The 17,096-nt window shown below is 34.7% G+C and overlaps 2 protein-coding genes across 2 annotated transcripts; one reads left to right on the plus strand and one right to left on the minus strand.

Annotated features, from left to right (window-relative positions):
• Window positions 1–210: 210 nt before the first annotated feature.
• On the minus strand, window positions 211–2,524 carry LOC143446495 (intraflagellar transport protein 20 homolog). Its single transcript, XM_076946146.1, has 4 exons — window positions 2,288–2,524; window positions 1,376–1,461; window positions 713–816; window positions 211–634 (listed from the first exon to the last, which is right to left on the minus strand). The coding sequence occupies exons 1-4, from the start codon at window positions 2,415–2,417 to the stop codon at window positions 556–558; spliced, it is 399 nt and encodes a 132-aa protein (XP_076802261.1). The 5' UTR covers window positions 2,418–2,524; the 3' UTR covers window positions 211–555.
• A 362-nt stretch (window positions 2,525–2,886) lies between these two features.
• Window positions 2,887–11,660, plus strand: LOC143446366 (protein phosphatase 1F-like). Its single transcript, XM_076945964.1, has 13 exons — window positions 2,887–3,172; window positions 6,491–6,597; window positions 6,821–7,023; window positions 7,219–7,407; window positions 7,975–8,088; window positions 8,399–8,522; window positions 8,839–8,975; window positions 9,059–9,236; window positions 9,771–10,003; window positions 10,249–10,322; window positions 10,449–10,551; window positions 10,759–10,824; window positions 10,979–11,660. The coding sequence occupies exons 1-13, from the start codon at window positions 3,006–3,008 to the stop codon at window positions 11,333–11,335; spliced, it is 2,052 nt and encodes a 683-aa protein (XP_076802079.1). The 5' UTR covers window positions 2,887–3,005; the 3' UTR covers window positions 11,336–11,660.
• Window positions 11,661–17,096: the final 5,436 nt, after the last annotated feature.

The raw sequence follows: 17,096 nt of genomic DNA on the forward strand, positions 1-17,096 counted from the left end.
ACAAAATTATTAACAGTGGCATTTGGCACTACATTGAGCGCAGTAGTCAAACTAATTTAGAATTACCGAGTATAAAACATGTAGAAATATTTTTTGCTAGTTCATTTCAGACCCAGAGTTGCTTTTGCTTGTTTCACAGAATAATCATACAAGAAGATATTTCACTGAATCATGTTGTAATGAAAGAAATATATCTGTAACAACTAGTAATTCAAATTCTCTGGTGTTATAATGTCCACAAATTTAGCACATACAAAGGTCAGCACATTTATGTGTTTTTCAATCACAATGTAAGCTCAGTTCTTATTTATTAAAATAGTGCAGGGCATTCACGCTTGCAGAAAATAAAACAGTTTTGTAAAATAAATTATGACATGTTTTGTATACATCTGTAAATGGTTGACACAAACAAGCATATTTAATAAATGCGGCTAGCACTAATGCTAGCATGCTATTTGGCATGTAATTTGCACCTACGACAGGCATGTAGAAAAATAAAACGACGCATTTGAATAAGAAACTAAAACGAAAGGAAGTGAAGTGATGAATGTACTATCATGTGGTTGAAAATTGATCAATGAACTCATTTTGTTCAACTTCTTGCTTTTCTAAGGCTTGCTGTTGCACACGTAGCCTGCAATTAAAAATTAGATTTAGTTCTCCTGCAAAAAGGTAATTGTCATACTGACACCAAAAATAGGTAAATAATCACCTTTCCAACTGGTTTTTCTTTTCAGCAATTAAAGCTTGTAACTGTTTCTGCTCTGATTCACGTTGTTTAGCGATTGACCTCAACATGTTACGTGATCCGATTGCCTGTGAAACGCATTAATTTATGTGCCAATGTTTCATGTAGCAAAAAGACTAGTCATTCTCAAAGCAATACAGAAGGATACATGGCATACCATAAATCCACAATGAAACAATTAGATGGAAATAAAAGTAAATGTGCTGTTATCAGTCAACAAGATTTCTGTGGTCACAATCAAAGAACTTATTTCAAGTTATATCACGTTGGACAGAAACATATGGAGACAAAATTTTTGTTGTTGTGGCTATCAGGGCCAGGAACGATCTACCAAAAGACTTCCATGATGTGAAAAACCTGAACTCTTTTAAAATATTACCAAAAAGCGCATTGTTTTCACTGCTTTTGTGTTTTAACATTTTAAGTCTTTATTTTTCTGAAATGCTTCGCTTTTTTCTTTTATATTTTGTAAGTTACTTGTAGTTTTTATCTGTTTATTGTGAAGCGCTTTTCACCAGGTATAGGGTACTATACAAATGTTTATTATTATTATTGTTAAAATTATCAAATGTTTTACATCAACACAAACAAAATTGTTGATAAGCATCACACGTAAAAGCACCAAACCTTCATCTTTTCTTTTTCAACTTCTTGAGCTAAATCATTGGTAATACTAATAAAACTGCCAACCATTTTCTGGAATTCTGCAATTTCTGTGAAATATACAAACCAATAATGGTATGGGTATAGTATCATCAAATAAAACAACAACTATATCCAATTTCAATAATTTGTGAATTTATTAACGTGAATTTCATATTTCTAGACAGCTACTTAAAGATATACCAGGTGTCAAAATATATATACTGGTAATAATATGACATCAAAATGTGTTGCCAAACTTCCAATAGATATACACACGACCTTCCCTATGAAATATATAAGCTCAGTTTGTGTAAAAGCGATATGAAGCGATATAAATGTGTAACAATTACTTGATTTAAAAAATGAAAATACTGACTAAACATGCAGTGGGAGATCTTTCCAAAACTTGATATTTCTGAACAAAATTGCAAACACAGCTGCAAAGTTTGAACAAACAGGGTTGCATGATTAGTGAGCTTGATAGTGGAGTGATTACAGTGATGCGTTTGTAATAATGCACCCCACAATAATATTTTATACCCAATAGTGCTACCATTATAAAGCCCTTGAGCAAGGCACTAACAGTGCTTGTTCCTATGTTTAGTGGTACTGGTGAACAGTTTCAACTTTGAGCAATACGACATAAAAAAAGAAAAGATGGTAATTCTGTATGTCTGTTGGAAGGTGCACACAAACGAGCTTGGTAACTATGGCTCAAATGATGAGGAATCAACGACAAGTTTAAGTCGTGTAAAGATTTTTCTCGATCCAAGGATAAAAGTCCTGATATATTATGTAGTATGATGCAACTGCTTACCATGATACCAAAGAACGATCTGAAAACGGAAGCTGTATTTCGAGTTGCAAACCATAATGCATAATAAAATTTCTTACTTCCAACAAACTCTTGGCATTCCTCTTTCAATTCTCCAGTTTGCTGAGCATTTTCCGGTTCTAAAACTCTTAATTTATTGAGATCATCGAAGTGCAAGCCAGAATCCGCTAATGTATCTTCAGCAGTCATTACAGGTAGTATTTTCCCTTTAACACTACATAAAACAACTAATTTCTGCCTAATTGGACAACCTGCAGAAATTTTCCCATCACGTAAGTAACAGAAGTTAAAATCGTTTACAGTACCAATAACGTAACTTCACCCACTCAGCTCAAAATATGTTCAGTTTTGTTTTGTTTGGAAAAGTTTCTATGCATATTTTACGGTTTGGTTATTTTGTTTCATAACGATTAAAAAAATTACCAACAATTTCTTTTAAATACGAAAGGCAATCAAATACATCGAAATGACAAGTTACCGATCCTGTTTTACTAATTTAATTAAAGTTTTTTTTATAGGATTAAGGAAATTGCATCTAAAACATGTATTAACTTTCAGTAAATTATTTTATTGTTTTGTTTCTTACAACGGATTTATCAGCATGCGTGTTTACACCATTCTCAGTTTTCACAAAGAAAACAACTTTCATGATATCTGGTGCTGGTAGTTTCCCTTTGCTTGGTTTATGGAGCTACCTTTTCTACATACAGTAACCAGAAACAGAGTATAAATAAGGCTGAGAGACAAGAAACGTGTTGTTTATTCCAGTTCTGAAGCATGGACTTGGTTCCGATGGAGAAGTTTTTTCATAATTATTTGGAAATTCACGAAGTAGCTGTGGGAAGTGATGGAAGATTGCCATTTCGATTGTTGTCGCAACGTGTAAGTGAAGATGAACTGGAAGCTGAGTGTACTGGCTTGGCTTTACAGCATCTGAAACAAAGGTAACAGTAATAGATAAGTTATATGTGCAATTAATTGATACAAGAGATGTAGGCTAATTTGTAATGTGTTATATTAATCTTCTGTGTATTGTTATTTTCTGTAAACTGCTAAAGTGGGGTAGCTTTTGTAGGTTAAGCTACGGCAAGTGTTCTCTAACTGGAAAGTTTGCTTTGAGTGCGCCGGATAAACACTCCAATAAATGTAATACCAAAATTTGCATCGCACCAACCAATGCAATAGTTCTATAATATATATAGATTTTAGGGCAAAACGACAATTCTGCGTGCATACTTTTCTGGAAGACAAGTGTTAGGCAATAAATTTTTCGTCTGTTGATAGTACTTTTAACAATGGCAAACTTTATTTATTTTATTTATTTACCGAAATTTTTGAGATATATATGCTTTATCATCTATATGTTGTACTTTGCTTTCAAACAAAAGAAAGAATCAGTTAATCTAAAAAACTGTCTTAATCAATATTGATAGACCTAGTTTACATTAATTATTGCAAAAACCCTCATTTTGTGTTATTCTATAGTGTGCACAAAGCTTTAGTTTAAATTGTTTTGCACATTTTTCTGTAAGACTATCCAGCTACTACAGTGAATGTCATAATCCTTATAAAATGTGTGAAATTTACCCCGTTATACAGTAAACAATCTTAGTTTGCATTAAGAAATTGTACAGGCAGAGGTTAAATTTTCCCTGCTGATGGCTTGCATTGAAAACATAACTACCTCACCTACATATCAATGTTTGTTCATCCAAGGTAGCGCTGTTTGAATATAATTAATTGATTGGCTTTTACATTTACAAAATGAAACAAGCATATCGACAAGTGTTGTATATGAGTGTGCCACACCTTCTGCTGTGATTGCCTAATATTATGAAGTTTATACATGAACTTTCTTTTTGAAATTTAAACCAATAACTGTGTAAAATATCCACTAAACATGTGATTTTAGTAAAATTTTGATTACCATACAGTCAATATCAGCATACAAATTTTAGATGTTATATATATTAAGGCAAGAAGTGTTTAATTTCGGTAGTAGAAAGACATTGATTCTTAAAATTTTAATGCAGAAGTGCATCATAAAAGCGATTTACTTAGTGTTGTATTAATTACGTTAGAAAAATAAACTTTTCAATGCACATTATTATGTAAGTGGTATGCTTTCAGAATGTTTATTCTCAGACCGAGCTAAGTTTTTCCAAAACTTAAACCTGCAGCTTTTTCGCAGCTTATCACGATCTCTGTAGAAGACACGTTTTCTAATTATTTATATTTTGTCATTTACACATTGTATGTTGTATATTTAGTATATAATGTTAAACTCTGACTCTGAGGAAGGTCTGGTATAAGGCCCAAAACGTGTTAGTTTTCAATACAATATGAATATTTTTGCACTTGTTAATATTGCAATAATTTGGTATAATAATGCCATTTCAGCTTTCCTCCAAGTTATATTGTCCTAATTGTCATAATTAGCTCTTATTCCTACGGAGTTCTTCTGCAGATCTGATGATATTATAATGTTATGACTGTTTTATTTCGTGTGTTTAACAACAAGCGCTGTACTATAGTGTGGCCGTGTTTAGTATATGCGACACATTATTACTTCCAAATTACTTCAAATATTATAATTATATTCAAGAACATTGTCAGTTTGGTTATTCTACTGTGATGCCCTACTAGTTTATCAGTGTTTAACGAACACGCATATCAATGGAGTCAGATTGATCAAATACTAACTAATTACAACCAAAACAAACTAGTAATAACACTTTCAGTTGACACAATATAACTTGAACCTATGATAACTTATCTTTGCTTGAGGTTGTCTTAGTGCTTTTTTCAAAAAATATGTTTTTCATATAAATTTTAATTTTTGTGTGATCCTGCCCATACTTGGATCTGTTCACCAAAACCACAAAAAAGGAGCAAACGTCTTTAATTACTTACTAAAGGCCAAGGGCATTACAACGTTCAGTAGTGCAGCTGGGTATCAAACATTTGTTCACATCATTGAAAGCCAAGCACTCTAACTGCTTGGCAACCGAGAAGAAAAATCTTGCAACTCTATTTTTTGTTTACGAATGTTTACATCTCTTTAGTCAATTTGATCGTTATCTGGGCCGTAGTTATTGAGCCACTCGGGCTAAATATCAGGACCCATATCAAGTAGCCACTGTGTCATGCTGTCATCCACAACCTGCAGCCAATGCAGTTGGTGACACTCAGTCTCAATGTACTTGGTTATTTGTAATAGTCTGTTGTACAATGTAGTAGGCGTATAGTTTGCCTATGAGAATATCTACGATATGTACAGTATATATTATTTGTACATACATGTTTAAAGGTTGATGGAACAGTTACCCATACATAATCTTAGAAACAGTGTTTGCTTGTATGCAGTAAACTAAAATACAGATACGCATGTCTATTTAGTCCTGCTTAAAATGCTCATGCTTTAAACTGGTATCTTTAGTTTAATAAAGAAAAATGTGCATAAATATATGCTTTGTTTTTGAAAAGTTTTACTATTTTGTTAACTAAATACTGTTAAATTTTTTAATTTGCTTTTATGGGTTCAAGGCGAGTCTACAACACTAATATCCCGCATTCCTTGTTTTTGCGCATTACCAAAATAAGTATTACATATATATATATATATACACACATTGTTTATGGTTAAAATAGTTCTTTTTAGTGAGGTATTTTTATAAAAACACAAAAATGAAATATATTTTTTCCAGACAGCAGCCCAGAAAAAATTGAAGCTGAAGTCTTCTGTAATTTATGAATTTTGTGTGAATATAAAAATCACTTCAAACCATAAATCAGTTTTTGTTTAAATCCTGTCAGTAGCGGTATTTCTATTTGTGGTAGAGCTGAGTTTGACTATGCTCCCAAGTTATGGCAAGCAATCTTTTGGTTACAATGACAGTATGTATCACTATGATGCCATCTAAACAAATGTCTTCAGTGTTGAACAGATGATCTTACGATGTTTACTTTGCTAACAGTTCTTAGGTTGTGGTTGCTAGGCTGTTCATTGTTCCGTGACTTCATAATGAAAGTTAAATATTAACATGGCTGGGAAATGGGCAAACTCGACAAATTATGAAATCGTTTTGACATGTTTGCAGGATGATAACTGGCCCAACATTAGAAATTAAATGGAAATAAATGACCAGAATATTTCAATTTTGTTTGCTTTGCACTTTTTATATAAAGATAGACATGTTTCTGTTATGAGCACACTTGTGTTGCTTGCTTTGATTTCCTTGTAACTATGGTTATTCCTGCAGTGATTGTCCCGACCTCCTGGCTCTTCTTATCACCAGAGAAACTACAGACTCTGTATTACATGGAGATTTATCAACAGCAAACAAACAGAATGATGATGGTGTACCATGTAAATATCACATATGCCATAAATAATTGCTTTGAATCAATTAAATGTTAATGATTGCAGTTATTTGTATTCATTATTTGAAGTATTTATACTCCAAATTATGAATTACAATTCGTCAACTAGTTGATACTATCGTTATTTCAGGAAAATATAGTTATAAGTCTTTAACAGATGATTTTCACAAAAACTAAGTAATGTCTTCTTTTTTATTCATTATTCACAGATTATGACAACGCTGTACTGGCACATTTAATGTTTTCTGCTATCCATGAAACATGTAAAAAATGGAATGAAGAGCTGCCGCAGACTTTGCTAAATCATTCTGTTCCCCTACAGAGCTCGGATTATGGCATTCGAAATACAAGAAGAAAAATGGAAGACAAACACTCAATTATTCCTGACCTAAATATTTTAGTAGGCAAAAAGGTTTGTTATCATACACCACACACCATTTTTATCATGTATTCCAACCTTATTGAGTGTATGTATTCGCTTACAATAATTATAATTATTGCGTTCGCTTACAATGATTTTAATAATAATTAAGTATTATTGAACGTTGTTTGAAGGCATTTAATGAAAAAAGTAAAACTAACTGATCAAACATTTCATTGTGTGCAGGATGTCCCTATTATCCAATGGTATGCAGTTTATGATGGGCATGGAGGGCTTGATGCATCAACATATGCTGCTAAACATTTGCATTTAAACTTTATGAAGCAAGAAAATTGTCATACTGACGTTGATGAAGCATTGAAGAAATGCATTAGAAAAACAGATGATGACTTCTGCGAAAAAGCAAAAGTTGAGGTACTCGTGAATGATTATATTTAGACAAAATAATTTTGTGTTTTAATTGCTCTGCTGAAAGGTTTTTCGTTTCTAAGTACATCTTCCACAATGGGATAGGTAAATTAAAATAGGTTGTTGATCAGCAACCGTAGACAAGTACACTTTTGTGCAGTATGTGATGTTGACCAGATCTTAGTAGTTCTCGTTTTACCTTCTTGGTATTGCCCAACATATGTTATGACAAAATGATGTGCGCTGTTTTCGGTGTTGCAATATCCTGTGCGTTTTGCTGATTAAATATTAGATCATAGTTAAATTAGGTACTGCTGTTAATACATCACGACTTAATTTCCATGTAGGATCTTAAACTAGCTTTGCTCTCAATAATGTTCATGTCTTATTATTGGTTAATAGTAGTGACATTGGCACTGAGTTATTTCCTATTTGTTGTTAATACGTATGCTATTTTCAGTTCAATCGTCTGTTCAAACATTTTTACTAATTGTTATTACAAAGAACAGCAAAAAATAGTCAACTGTTTATATTTTGATTATAATCAGTATCACTTTCTTGTGATTGTTCAAGAATCTTAGAAGTGGAACTACCGCTGTAGTTGCTGTAATAACTGAAAGCACATTACATGTGGCATGGGTTGGAGACAGTCAGGCGGTGTTGGTGAGAAACGGCCATGCTATGACGGTTAGTAACACCCTAAATGATTTGTTGTATTGCAAAAAACATCTTTAGTGACTAAAGAAAATACAATGTTATGAGGTTTTTTAATATAAAGTAAGGGATTGGTAAAATGGAAATATATTTTCCGAAATGTGTGTTGAACACAAACTTAGGCTCGAACTGCTGATTGAGTTGTGTTAGCTTGCTTTTTTGCCATAACTAAAACTATCGTCTTTAAACAACAGAAAACAGAAGCATGATTTGGGTTATACACAATGGTAGGCCTATTGAGATGTGTCGAAGGTGAAATATCTTTTTTTATATTTTTGATTAGATAATGAATCCACATAAACCTGAACGTGAAGATGAAAAGCAACGGATTGAGGAATTGGGAGGATGTATTGTGTGGTTTGGAGCATGGAGAGTTAATGGAAGTCTCTCTGTATCAAGAGCCATTGGTTGGTTTATCCTAATACATTGTATAGATATACACTGGAAATCAGTTTGCTTAACTTGCTTCATATAATGGACTGGTTAGGCCTTAGGATATCAAAATTAAACGCAATGAAACGTTGTGGCATTTATTTTTTGTAAGTGCCATGATTTACAAATACACCACTGGTAATTAAGTATCATCTTCTGAAAGTGCCACTTGGTCTTGTATTAGTTTCGGTGTAGCATGTACATTACTGTTTTCATCTGTTGTCCTGTTGTTTACGAACACATTGATGTTTACCAGAAATTATTCGTTTTTTCAAACTCTGTTTAATGCAGGTGACGCCGATCATAAACCCTTTATCAGTGGAGAGGCTGATACTGCTTCTGTTCCATTGGACGGAAGCGAAGACTTTTTAATTTTAGCATGTGATGGTTTTTGGGATGTGTTTAGTGAAACTGATGTTGTGAAATTGGTAAGATCGGAAACGTTTGTACTGAAATGCAATAAGAAAGCCAGAGATGGTGTTTGATGATTCAACTAACGAATTTTGTACAGGTGCGTGATCATTTATCAGAAACGAACGATAGAGCAACAGTCACACATACCCTTTGCATGAAAGCAAAATCGGAAGGATCAACCGATAACATCACTGTGCTTGTGATATTCCTAAGGGAAGACATAAACCTCAATGAAGAAGGAGAACAAGAAGAACTGAGCAAATTGAAACTCACAGGTTTATTTTATTGAACAGCAGTTTAAATAAGAGTTTGTCGTCGTCTGATGATCCCTGACGCGTCTACTCTCTTGTTTGTTGCAAATCAAAGATTGGATTGGACGTAGGCAAGTGGCAATTGTCACATTCCGTCCAATATGAATTTTATAGCGGTTACAACTAGTGACAAATAAGCAGTTAGTAGTGGAAAGCAAATCTATACAAGTATTGTTGTATTTTGTGTGAGAAAATAAGCTAGGTTGTTTCTAAACAAGCTCTTAGGGTTTTTTCCGTGGTCTTGTGGGCGCTCACTCATCGCACTGGTCAAAACGTATAACCGGATAAGTTTTTCTTTTTGTCAGTTTTTGTTTTGAACTGCATTGCCAGTTTGCAAAGTTTGGGAACCACTCCAACTTAAACCGAAAGCTTGAGAAATGCATCGCGCTGCCTTTTGTTGCCGGCGTTGCCGCAAATCAATATCTTTAATATAATAGTTGAAGTTTGTCTATTAAATCTGTACTTAATTTTGTTTTCACAGTTTTTTCTTTACTTTAGACGAAGAACAAATTGAACAACAACCGGTTGACAATAATGTGAACGCTAATACCAACAACAACAATAATCGTACCAACAGTAATCTGCCAAACAACAAAACTAATTATGATGAATCAGCAAACAGCTTAAGTATGCTTCATGGGTTCCACGTTGAACCAGCTGAGAAGATAAAAATCCCGCACAGACTCCTCGTCAATTTTGTCAAAAGTGTAACTGAGAAAAAAGTTGAAAAGGTATAAAAAAGTTTTTTCGCTGAAAAATTCCATGCTCTCAATGACAAAAACGTCGGTTTTAAGTCTTATTCGCAAAATTCACAAAAATAATGATTGCTGCAGATATTTTATGATAAATAATCCCTTATTGAATTTAAAAAGTTATATAAACCAGGGTAGGTTTGCACGGTTTAACACCGAAATATATTTCATCTGTATACCTATAGCCATCTTAGGCATGTGTAGAATCTTATTGAATTTTGCAGCCGACGATCTTAGTAACCCAATCTTCCCCTCACACAAGGCTGCCACATTCAGTGTATAATTCCAGATGGACAAGGTTAGTACGCTTACTACGCTCTAGAAATTATTTGAAATGCTCACTTGGAAAATTTAGCTGGCATATATTGTGTCTGTTGCATTGAATCAACAACCTGTAACAAATTTCTTTACTTTTTCAATCAAGTTCTCAAGTGTCGCCAACATTTCGTCGAAGGGACACAAGAGGCAGTTTATTGTCATTAAGTACCATCGAATCTGTCACAGAATTGTCCTTTAACGAGACAAAGGTAGGTTGTAAAGTAACAGTGTTTGTTCGACGGAAACAATGTTGATGTACTTGAGGTTAATGGCTGTTTGCATAAGTTGTTGCATTTAAGAAGTGAGCCAAAATGTTTTATGACAACAGTTACACCAGTCGTTGACTTATAAATAGCTTGCTCTATTATATTTTGGATTATGTTGGATTTTAAAATGAAAGTTTTGTTCTGTTTCAGAGCAACGATGATGCCAAGTCGGCAAACAGTCTGCCGTTAATTCACGACGTCCCACCAAAAGCAAGGGTAGGGCTAATGCTCAACTAGTTTATGTCGCCTGCAATTCATAATGGCTTATATTACGACGAGTGTTGCCAATCATAGTTGAAACTACTAACACTGGCAAATCTTAAAAACAAATTGATTTTGGCGCGTATCATAATTTGGCATATTCATTTAGCCTGAAAGAACAAGTACGACAACCTCACCTTACGAAAGGAATCAAGTATATCGTGCTTTGGGCTATCGAGCCCCTCATATACACAGTAGAGGACGCGCCAAGATACCTTACCACGCGAGCCTGGTTGTCACGTGCCAAGACGACAAGTTGCGATCATCTTCATTAAACAAACGGCATTCGGGCTCACTACCGGACGCTCTTCATGGGGTTTCCATTAAGAACGGACGAGTGAAAAACACAGAAATTGCCATAACCAATTCTTTATCGCCCACAATCAAACACAAACAGCTAAAGAAAGTCAATCATAAAGTTAAGATTGCTCACAGAGGTCGTCAGAGAAGTAGATCGGCGTTTTGATCGTGGTATTGCGCTTATATATGTATTTGATCATGTCTATTGCATTTCCCTTTTCTGATTTCTGTGGTGCAGTTTGTGTAGACCTTTCTACTTTACATATATGTGGAGTTTCTATTTTCTTAATATTTGTGACAAGTTCTTAACAGAAATATGTCATCAACAAACGGTAGTTATTGCATGTTTTTATCAACACCCCCCCAATTCTAATACTTGTGCTTTTCTTAAACCTGATTTTGTGTGCCTTTCTAACTTACACAGTGCATTTCACCTCAATATTTTTTCCGCCACTTGTACCTTCAAAATAAACTTGGAAGCCTGATATCAAGTTGCGTTGACATTTTGAAATTTAATTTTCGGTCTCACGTGTTTCGGTAGTAGTCGTACATAGCACAACCAAAGCACAGGTTGTTTAGACATAGTCAGTTTGCTTTCTACAAATAGAAACGGCCTGAGTTTGTTTCTTCTTTGCATGCGCCAAATATGAATATTAAAGTTAAAGTCTGCACAATTCGAGCATCCAATGGGTCATGTTGTCATTTAACATTATTATGTTGTTGTTAGCCGACCATGTTTTTCGTGGGGAAGATTAACATGGCTTTGGGTTCCAAAACGGCTTCTGAGCCTTTGGGATCGCGACTACAAGGGCTTTTCCACAAATTTTGGGGATTTTTTGGTGTTCCAACTCCCAAGTAGGAAGACAGAATGCTATACGCAGCCAAGACTGCTTGGCAGGATCAGCACAAAGTATTTAAGCTCTGGGTAGTTGCCACAAATACTTTTTTATTGGTTTTACTTGTTCGTCACCGCTCATTGTGCCTGAATTTGCCACTCTCCGTCACAACCACAGAACAGCTCAGAGTAAATGTCTGTAATGCTTAGAATCTTAGATCAAGAACATTACATGTTTTATTTAAATAATATTCAATTATTTCACGATATGTAGGCTACGGTTATCATACACTAAATACCTTACGTTGTGCTATACTGAAATACTTCGAACTACGGTAAGAATATCTATACCAGGGTTTCTCAAACGGTAACCGCATAGATCGTTCTCCGTAGCCATGAGCAGATGCCTCACAAGTTAACTATAGTACAGTAGTAGGGGAAGACGAGACGAAGCGGGACACAAGTCTCTCACGTGTTTGTGCTTGCTGTGCAAAATTAGAGGCGCTAAAGCTACTACATACGCAGTAGTGAAGTAAAAACTGCTTTGCAATAAACAATCTACATTTTTATTGACGGGCAGAGGGCCACGGATTTTGAGGGTCTCTGTAAATGGGCCACGAACCATGAAAGGTTGAGAACCACTGATCTATACAATATTGATTACGATATCCTTAGACGTCAACTCACATATTCCATGGCACCCAGCTTGTTCGATTTCGATGTAACTGAGTGCCAATTAAACAATGTGAGCCTAAATTTGTTGAAAATGGTACAGTAGCTTAGATTTATTGATCAAGTTCAGATCTTTTCCGAAAGTTTGCTGAAATGAAATTATGCCAAAACTTATTTTCACTTAAACACTTTTCTATACGTTACGGTTACTATGCAGTTGTAATTAATTTTGAGTGATATCAATTGTTTTCTTCATCGTTTGAAATTTTCAAAATATTTAACACGGTATTTACCAATATAACTTTTGAACTGCATTGGAAATGCAAGTCGAAATAATGATTCAAGCGTAACTAAATTTTGATGACTTGTTGCTAAAAAACATAGACTATCTTTTATTTTTCAAACTGTTGGAAATACCTGAAAAGTAATACAATATTTCTTCGAACGACACTAGTTGTAGAATCGTGATTTTTGTTTTAGTCGTTTATCATCACCTTGAAGTTGGTCCTTGGTCGGCTGTAGCTATTGTTTTTTCAGATTTTGACTCAATTTTGCGTAAACACAGCAATATGAAGAAAATCCAGACAAACGTTCATCCAGGGTTGGGACCAGTGGTGGGGTTTATATATTGTAACGTCCGGTTCTCTCACTAGCAGCATGCCATATTGACCCGAGGCCAATATATATATAGACCTTTACATACGCTTGTTGACTACCGGTTCGCACGAACCGGTACCGGTCTACCTAGTAATCGAATAAGTAATCGAGTAAACGTTAGCGTAAATGATTTATTGGATTTGTAAGCGGCCTTTTTGGACTCATGTAACAAATAAATCGAATCATTACGCCAAAACCCGGAAAATATTCGATTAAATAATAATCAATTTTTCTAAGATTTTGGACAATAAATTGTGCGTTTTGGTCGATTAAATCGATTACTTTTCATATAACTTTCCAGAGCTTGGATGATTACTTCTAGAACGTTAATCGAACAATCAATCGAGTAAAGCGATATTTTAAACTCCCAAAGAACGTATATTAAATTGTTAAGCTTCGAAGTAACATAAAATATATTTAGCTAATTTTTGAGTATGAGTCTATGACATAAAATGCTAACGATTGAATAATCGATTACGAAAAACGATTACAACTACCCCAACCCCAGTTGTAACACAGGAGTAATAGATACTTATCTTGACGTTTCCTACTCTACATAAATGTAAAAAATCAGTTTGATGCGACACTGTGAAAGGGGTGATATTAATTAAGTATATAGTGTTAGCTAAGACCCCTTACTAGCCTGCACGATCATTGTAAAATCTAAAATTTCGGATTTAGAAGACCAGACAAGAATTAAGTTTGACTTAAGTCAAATACAAACTGAGAGATAATTTATGCTTTAACTTTCACAGGTTTGGTATTGGCAGAAAGAACAAGAAACTATGTAACATACCCAGATGAAAATTAAGAACGTGTATACTGCGCTACTGGACGTATAATAGTAACATCCTTTTTTGTCACATGCCATCTTTGCGGCTTCTGTCATTCCTATAACTTAGTCGAGCGAGATGAACGGTGAAGTCTGACTACCTTTACGGCTATCACTCGATACTAACTAATCTCATCTGAAGGTCTAAGGCGTGTTATAGCTGATTAGTAATTGTCCTTGGAATGAATTTCATTTTGGTCTGATAAATACACATTAATTTTCCATTTGTTTTATTAGTTCGACCGTCGAAGCTAAAAAAAGCTCAACATGTTGACGTGGTCAATACGAGTACTACATCTTAACCCTATCCATACCGGGCTCGCGACTTTGCCATTTTCACTAGGTGTGGCCGACATTGCACACACATTTTCAATGGTTAATTACTCGAAAACTATACGTCGTAAACTGATCGGATTTTGACAGGTTTGTAGCAAAAACATCTGGCTTCCTGTATACATCAAAATTGTAAAGCAAAAGAAAGTGAATTTAGTGTAAATTAAGTATTTCCACAAGTGATACATTTCTAGAAATGTTTCTTGTTACGCCGCGCCCCCGCTGTGCAGAAAACCAGCTGACTGCGAGAAGAGAACGCAAGAGAATAGTTAGTCGAGTTAGTGGTTCGTCAATGAGTAAACGAAAACGATTCGCTTCAATGCGGAGAGAGAGAAAAATTATGAAAATATGACAATATCTTAAAAATTGCAAACTCCAACTTTATAAAACAAACATGGACCGATAGCTGAACATTTTTTAGGAAAAGTCACCAAATTTCAAGTTTCAACAGCAAACAATGCAACTGTACGCCACGTTTTTCTGTGACTGTGTGCAGGAGAAGCCACACCTAGTGAAAATAGAGTTAAGTAAACTGATATGCTACTTTTAAATATCTCGAAGACGGAGCGTTTATAGCAAAAAGACGTTGTAAAACCATTTCTGAACAGGACTTGCCCGAAAGCTAAATGTTAAAGTCACGTAAGACTAAAATTTGCAACCAAATACGGGCATCGTAATGTAATTATAAAGCTATCAATGTGGTGGTTACTTCACACACGATTAAATAAACTATTTTTTCATGCTGCGTACATGCTCGCACTCCTGGCGACTCAATATTGATGCGATCTATCAACTTGTTTCTTGTATAGAAATCCGGTATTATATGGAACTGTAATCGTTATCCTCGGACTGAGGAAAATCTTGGCACCATGTATATCTAGTGATGATCACTCATCGCTCGAGCCCATATGACCGAGCTAGCATTTGTGCAAATTCGATAGACTCATACACTTAAATTTTTTTCTATTGTGTTGCCTGAATTTGGAACTGTTCACTAGCATTTATTAACAAAGGCAAGCGTCGTTAGTTCCTTGCCCAAGGGCTACATCGGTGGCGCCACCTTGTATCGAACATGGGCGGGGCGAGCGAAGCCTGCTCTCTAACCAGTCTATTACCAAGCCGACAGATATGTTGACGTGATTACTTATTATGGTCGCATATCCCGGTTTTCTACATATTGCTGTGCTTACGCAAGATTAAGCTTACACTTATCACGTACAAAAAATACAGATGTAGCCAACCAACTTCGACTGGATATTAAATGTCTAAAACAAAATTCGCCATTTTGAAACTAGTTTTATCTAAATTTTAAATACAGCTTGTTCTTTGTGTAATTTATAAGGCCAATGCTTTTTTAAGATGAAGTGTTGTTATGTTATTGATCGAAATAAAGCTAATTCTACCTTTATCTTTGCCGTTAATACTTTTATGGCGCCAACAGCAAGTAACGCCACATTAGCAAAATGTCACGTTTGAAGTTACATGTGTGAGTGTTGGACTGTCTGGCTTAGATGGGCCAGCCTGTTTAGTACAAGAGATTTGAGTAACATATTACGATACTTACATCTTAATAGGCTAATTGTAAATCTGGTACTTGCATATATATTTCAAAAAATTAGAGGTCTCCTGTACTTTTGTACTTCGTATGAGGCTAAAGTTTCATAGAATATTACGTCATTACCAGTGGTGGTCAGTAACGAAGTAGTTTTACGTACTAAGTAAAATTCTTCTACTCTGGCTATACTTACTGAAATAGTTTTGTTCATGGGTACTTTTACTTACAGACTTAAGTAGTTTGTAGGTCATAGTTACGTACCGGTACTCTGATACGTACGTAGGTTTAGCAAAAATGCCGGAAGTAAACATTAGTGAGTGTTGCTAGATAATTTGTAGTAATTTTCATTAGAAATTGGTCAATCAAAGCTGCACAAAGCGTTAATTTTTAGTCTACAACTTGATTTTCACGTATTTCACGCAACGATGCTCTGACAAATGACAAAAGTATGTCGGAAACTACTTAGCTTCATAAATTTATGTATTTCCCTGCGGTTGTCTTGCTTTTGGCAAGCTTTTGATAATTTGTGCTTTCACAACCTCATATTTTAGATTGATAACTAATTCTCAAACTACTTCTTACTTGAGTAGTTTAAAATGTTTTACTTCCTACTTTTCACATGAATAGTTTTAAACCGTAATACAGCACTTCTACTTGTAGTGAAGTAGATTTTTGCGGAGTAACAATATTCATTCATTCATTTTATTTTTCACCTTCAATGTGTGGAAGGAAAAAATTGTGCTGACGTAGGTGGTAGTAAACATATTAGTAGTTATTGACAATAATTTCCAGAAATTGGACGGGAAAAATGTGACAAGGCCTCGAGTGTTAAAGAATAGTTAAAGAGTAGTTATGTTATCTTTGTTTAAATAAGGTTTTATTTTTCTAACTATGCTGAGATTTATTCGTAGTTGTTGCAGCAGGGTGGTCATGTGGATTTTCCAAGAATGATTTTCTTGGAGATGCAGCTACCTAAAAATTTAGTGCTTTTCTCACGCTCAATAGATTTTCCTTCCAACTGGAGTTTAATTGTGTTAGATTTA

The sequence above is a fragment of the Clavelina lepadiformis genome, chromosome 2 (assembly GCF_947623445.1).
Source record: "Clavelina lepadiformis chromosome 2, kaClaLepa1.1, whole genome shotgun sequence".
Lineage (NCBI taxonomy): Eukaryota > Metazoa > Chordata > Ascidiacea > Aplousobranchia > Clavelinidae > Clavelina > Clavelina lepadiformis.

Bases quoted from the DNA above. Each gene is read 5' to 3' on its own strand.
- LOC143446366 (XM_076945964.1), top strand. From the start codon at position 3,006: ATGGACTTGGTTCCGATGGAGAAGTTTTTTCATAATTATTTGGAAATT. The intron at 9,237-9,770 runs GTTTATTTTATT...TCTTTACTTTAG, and splicing joins GAGCAAATTGAAACTCACAG to ACGAAGAACAAATTGAACAA. The intron at 10,552-10,758 runs GTAGGTTGTAAA...GTTCTGTTTCAG, and splicing joins TGTCCTTTAACGAGACAAAG to AGCAACGATGATGCCAAGTC.
- LOC143446495 (XM_076946146.1), bottom strand. From the start codon at position 2,417: ATGACTGCTGAAGATACATTAGCGGATTCTGGCTTGCACTTCGATGAT. The intron at 817-1,375 runs GTTTGGTGCTTT...TGCGTTTCACAG, and splicing joins TTGAAAAAGAAAAGATGAAG to GCAATCGGATCACGTAACAT. The intron at 635-712 runs GTGATTATTTAC...TTTTAATTGCAG, and splicing joins AAGAAAAACCAGTTGGAAAG to GCTACGTGTGCAACAGCAAG.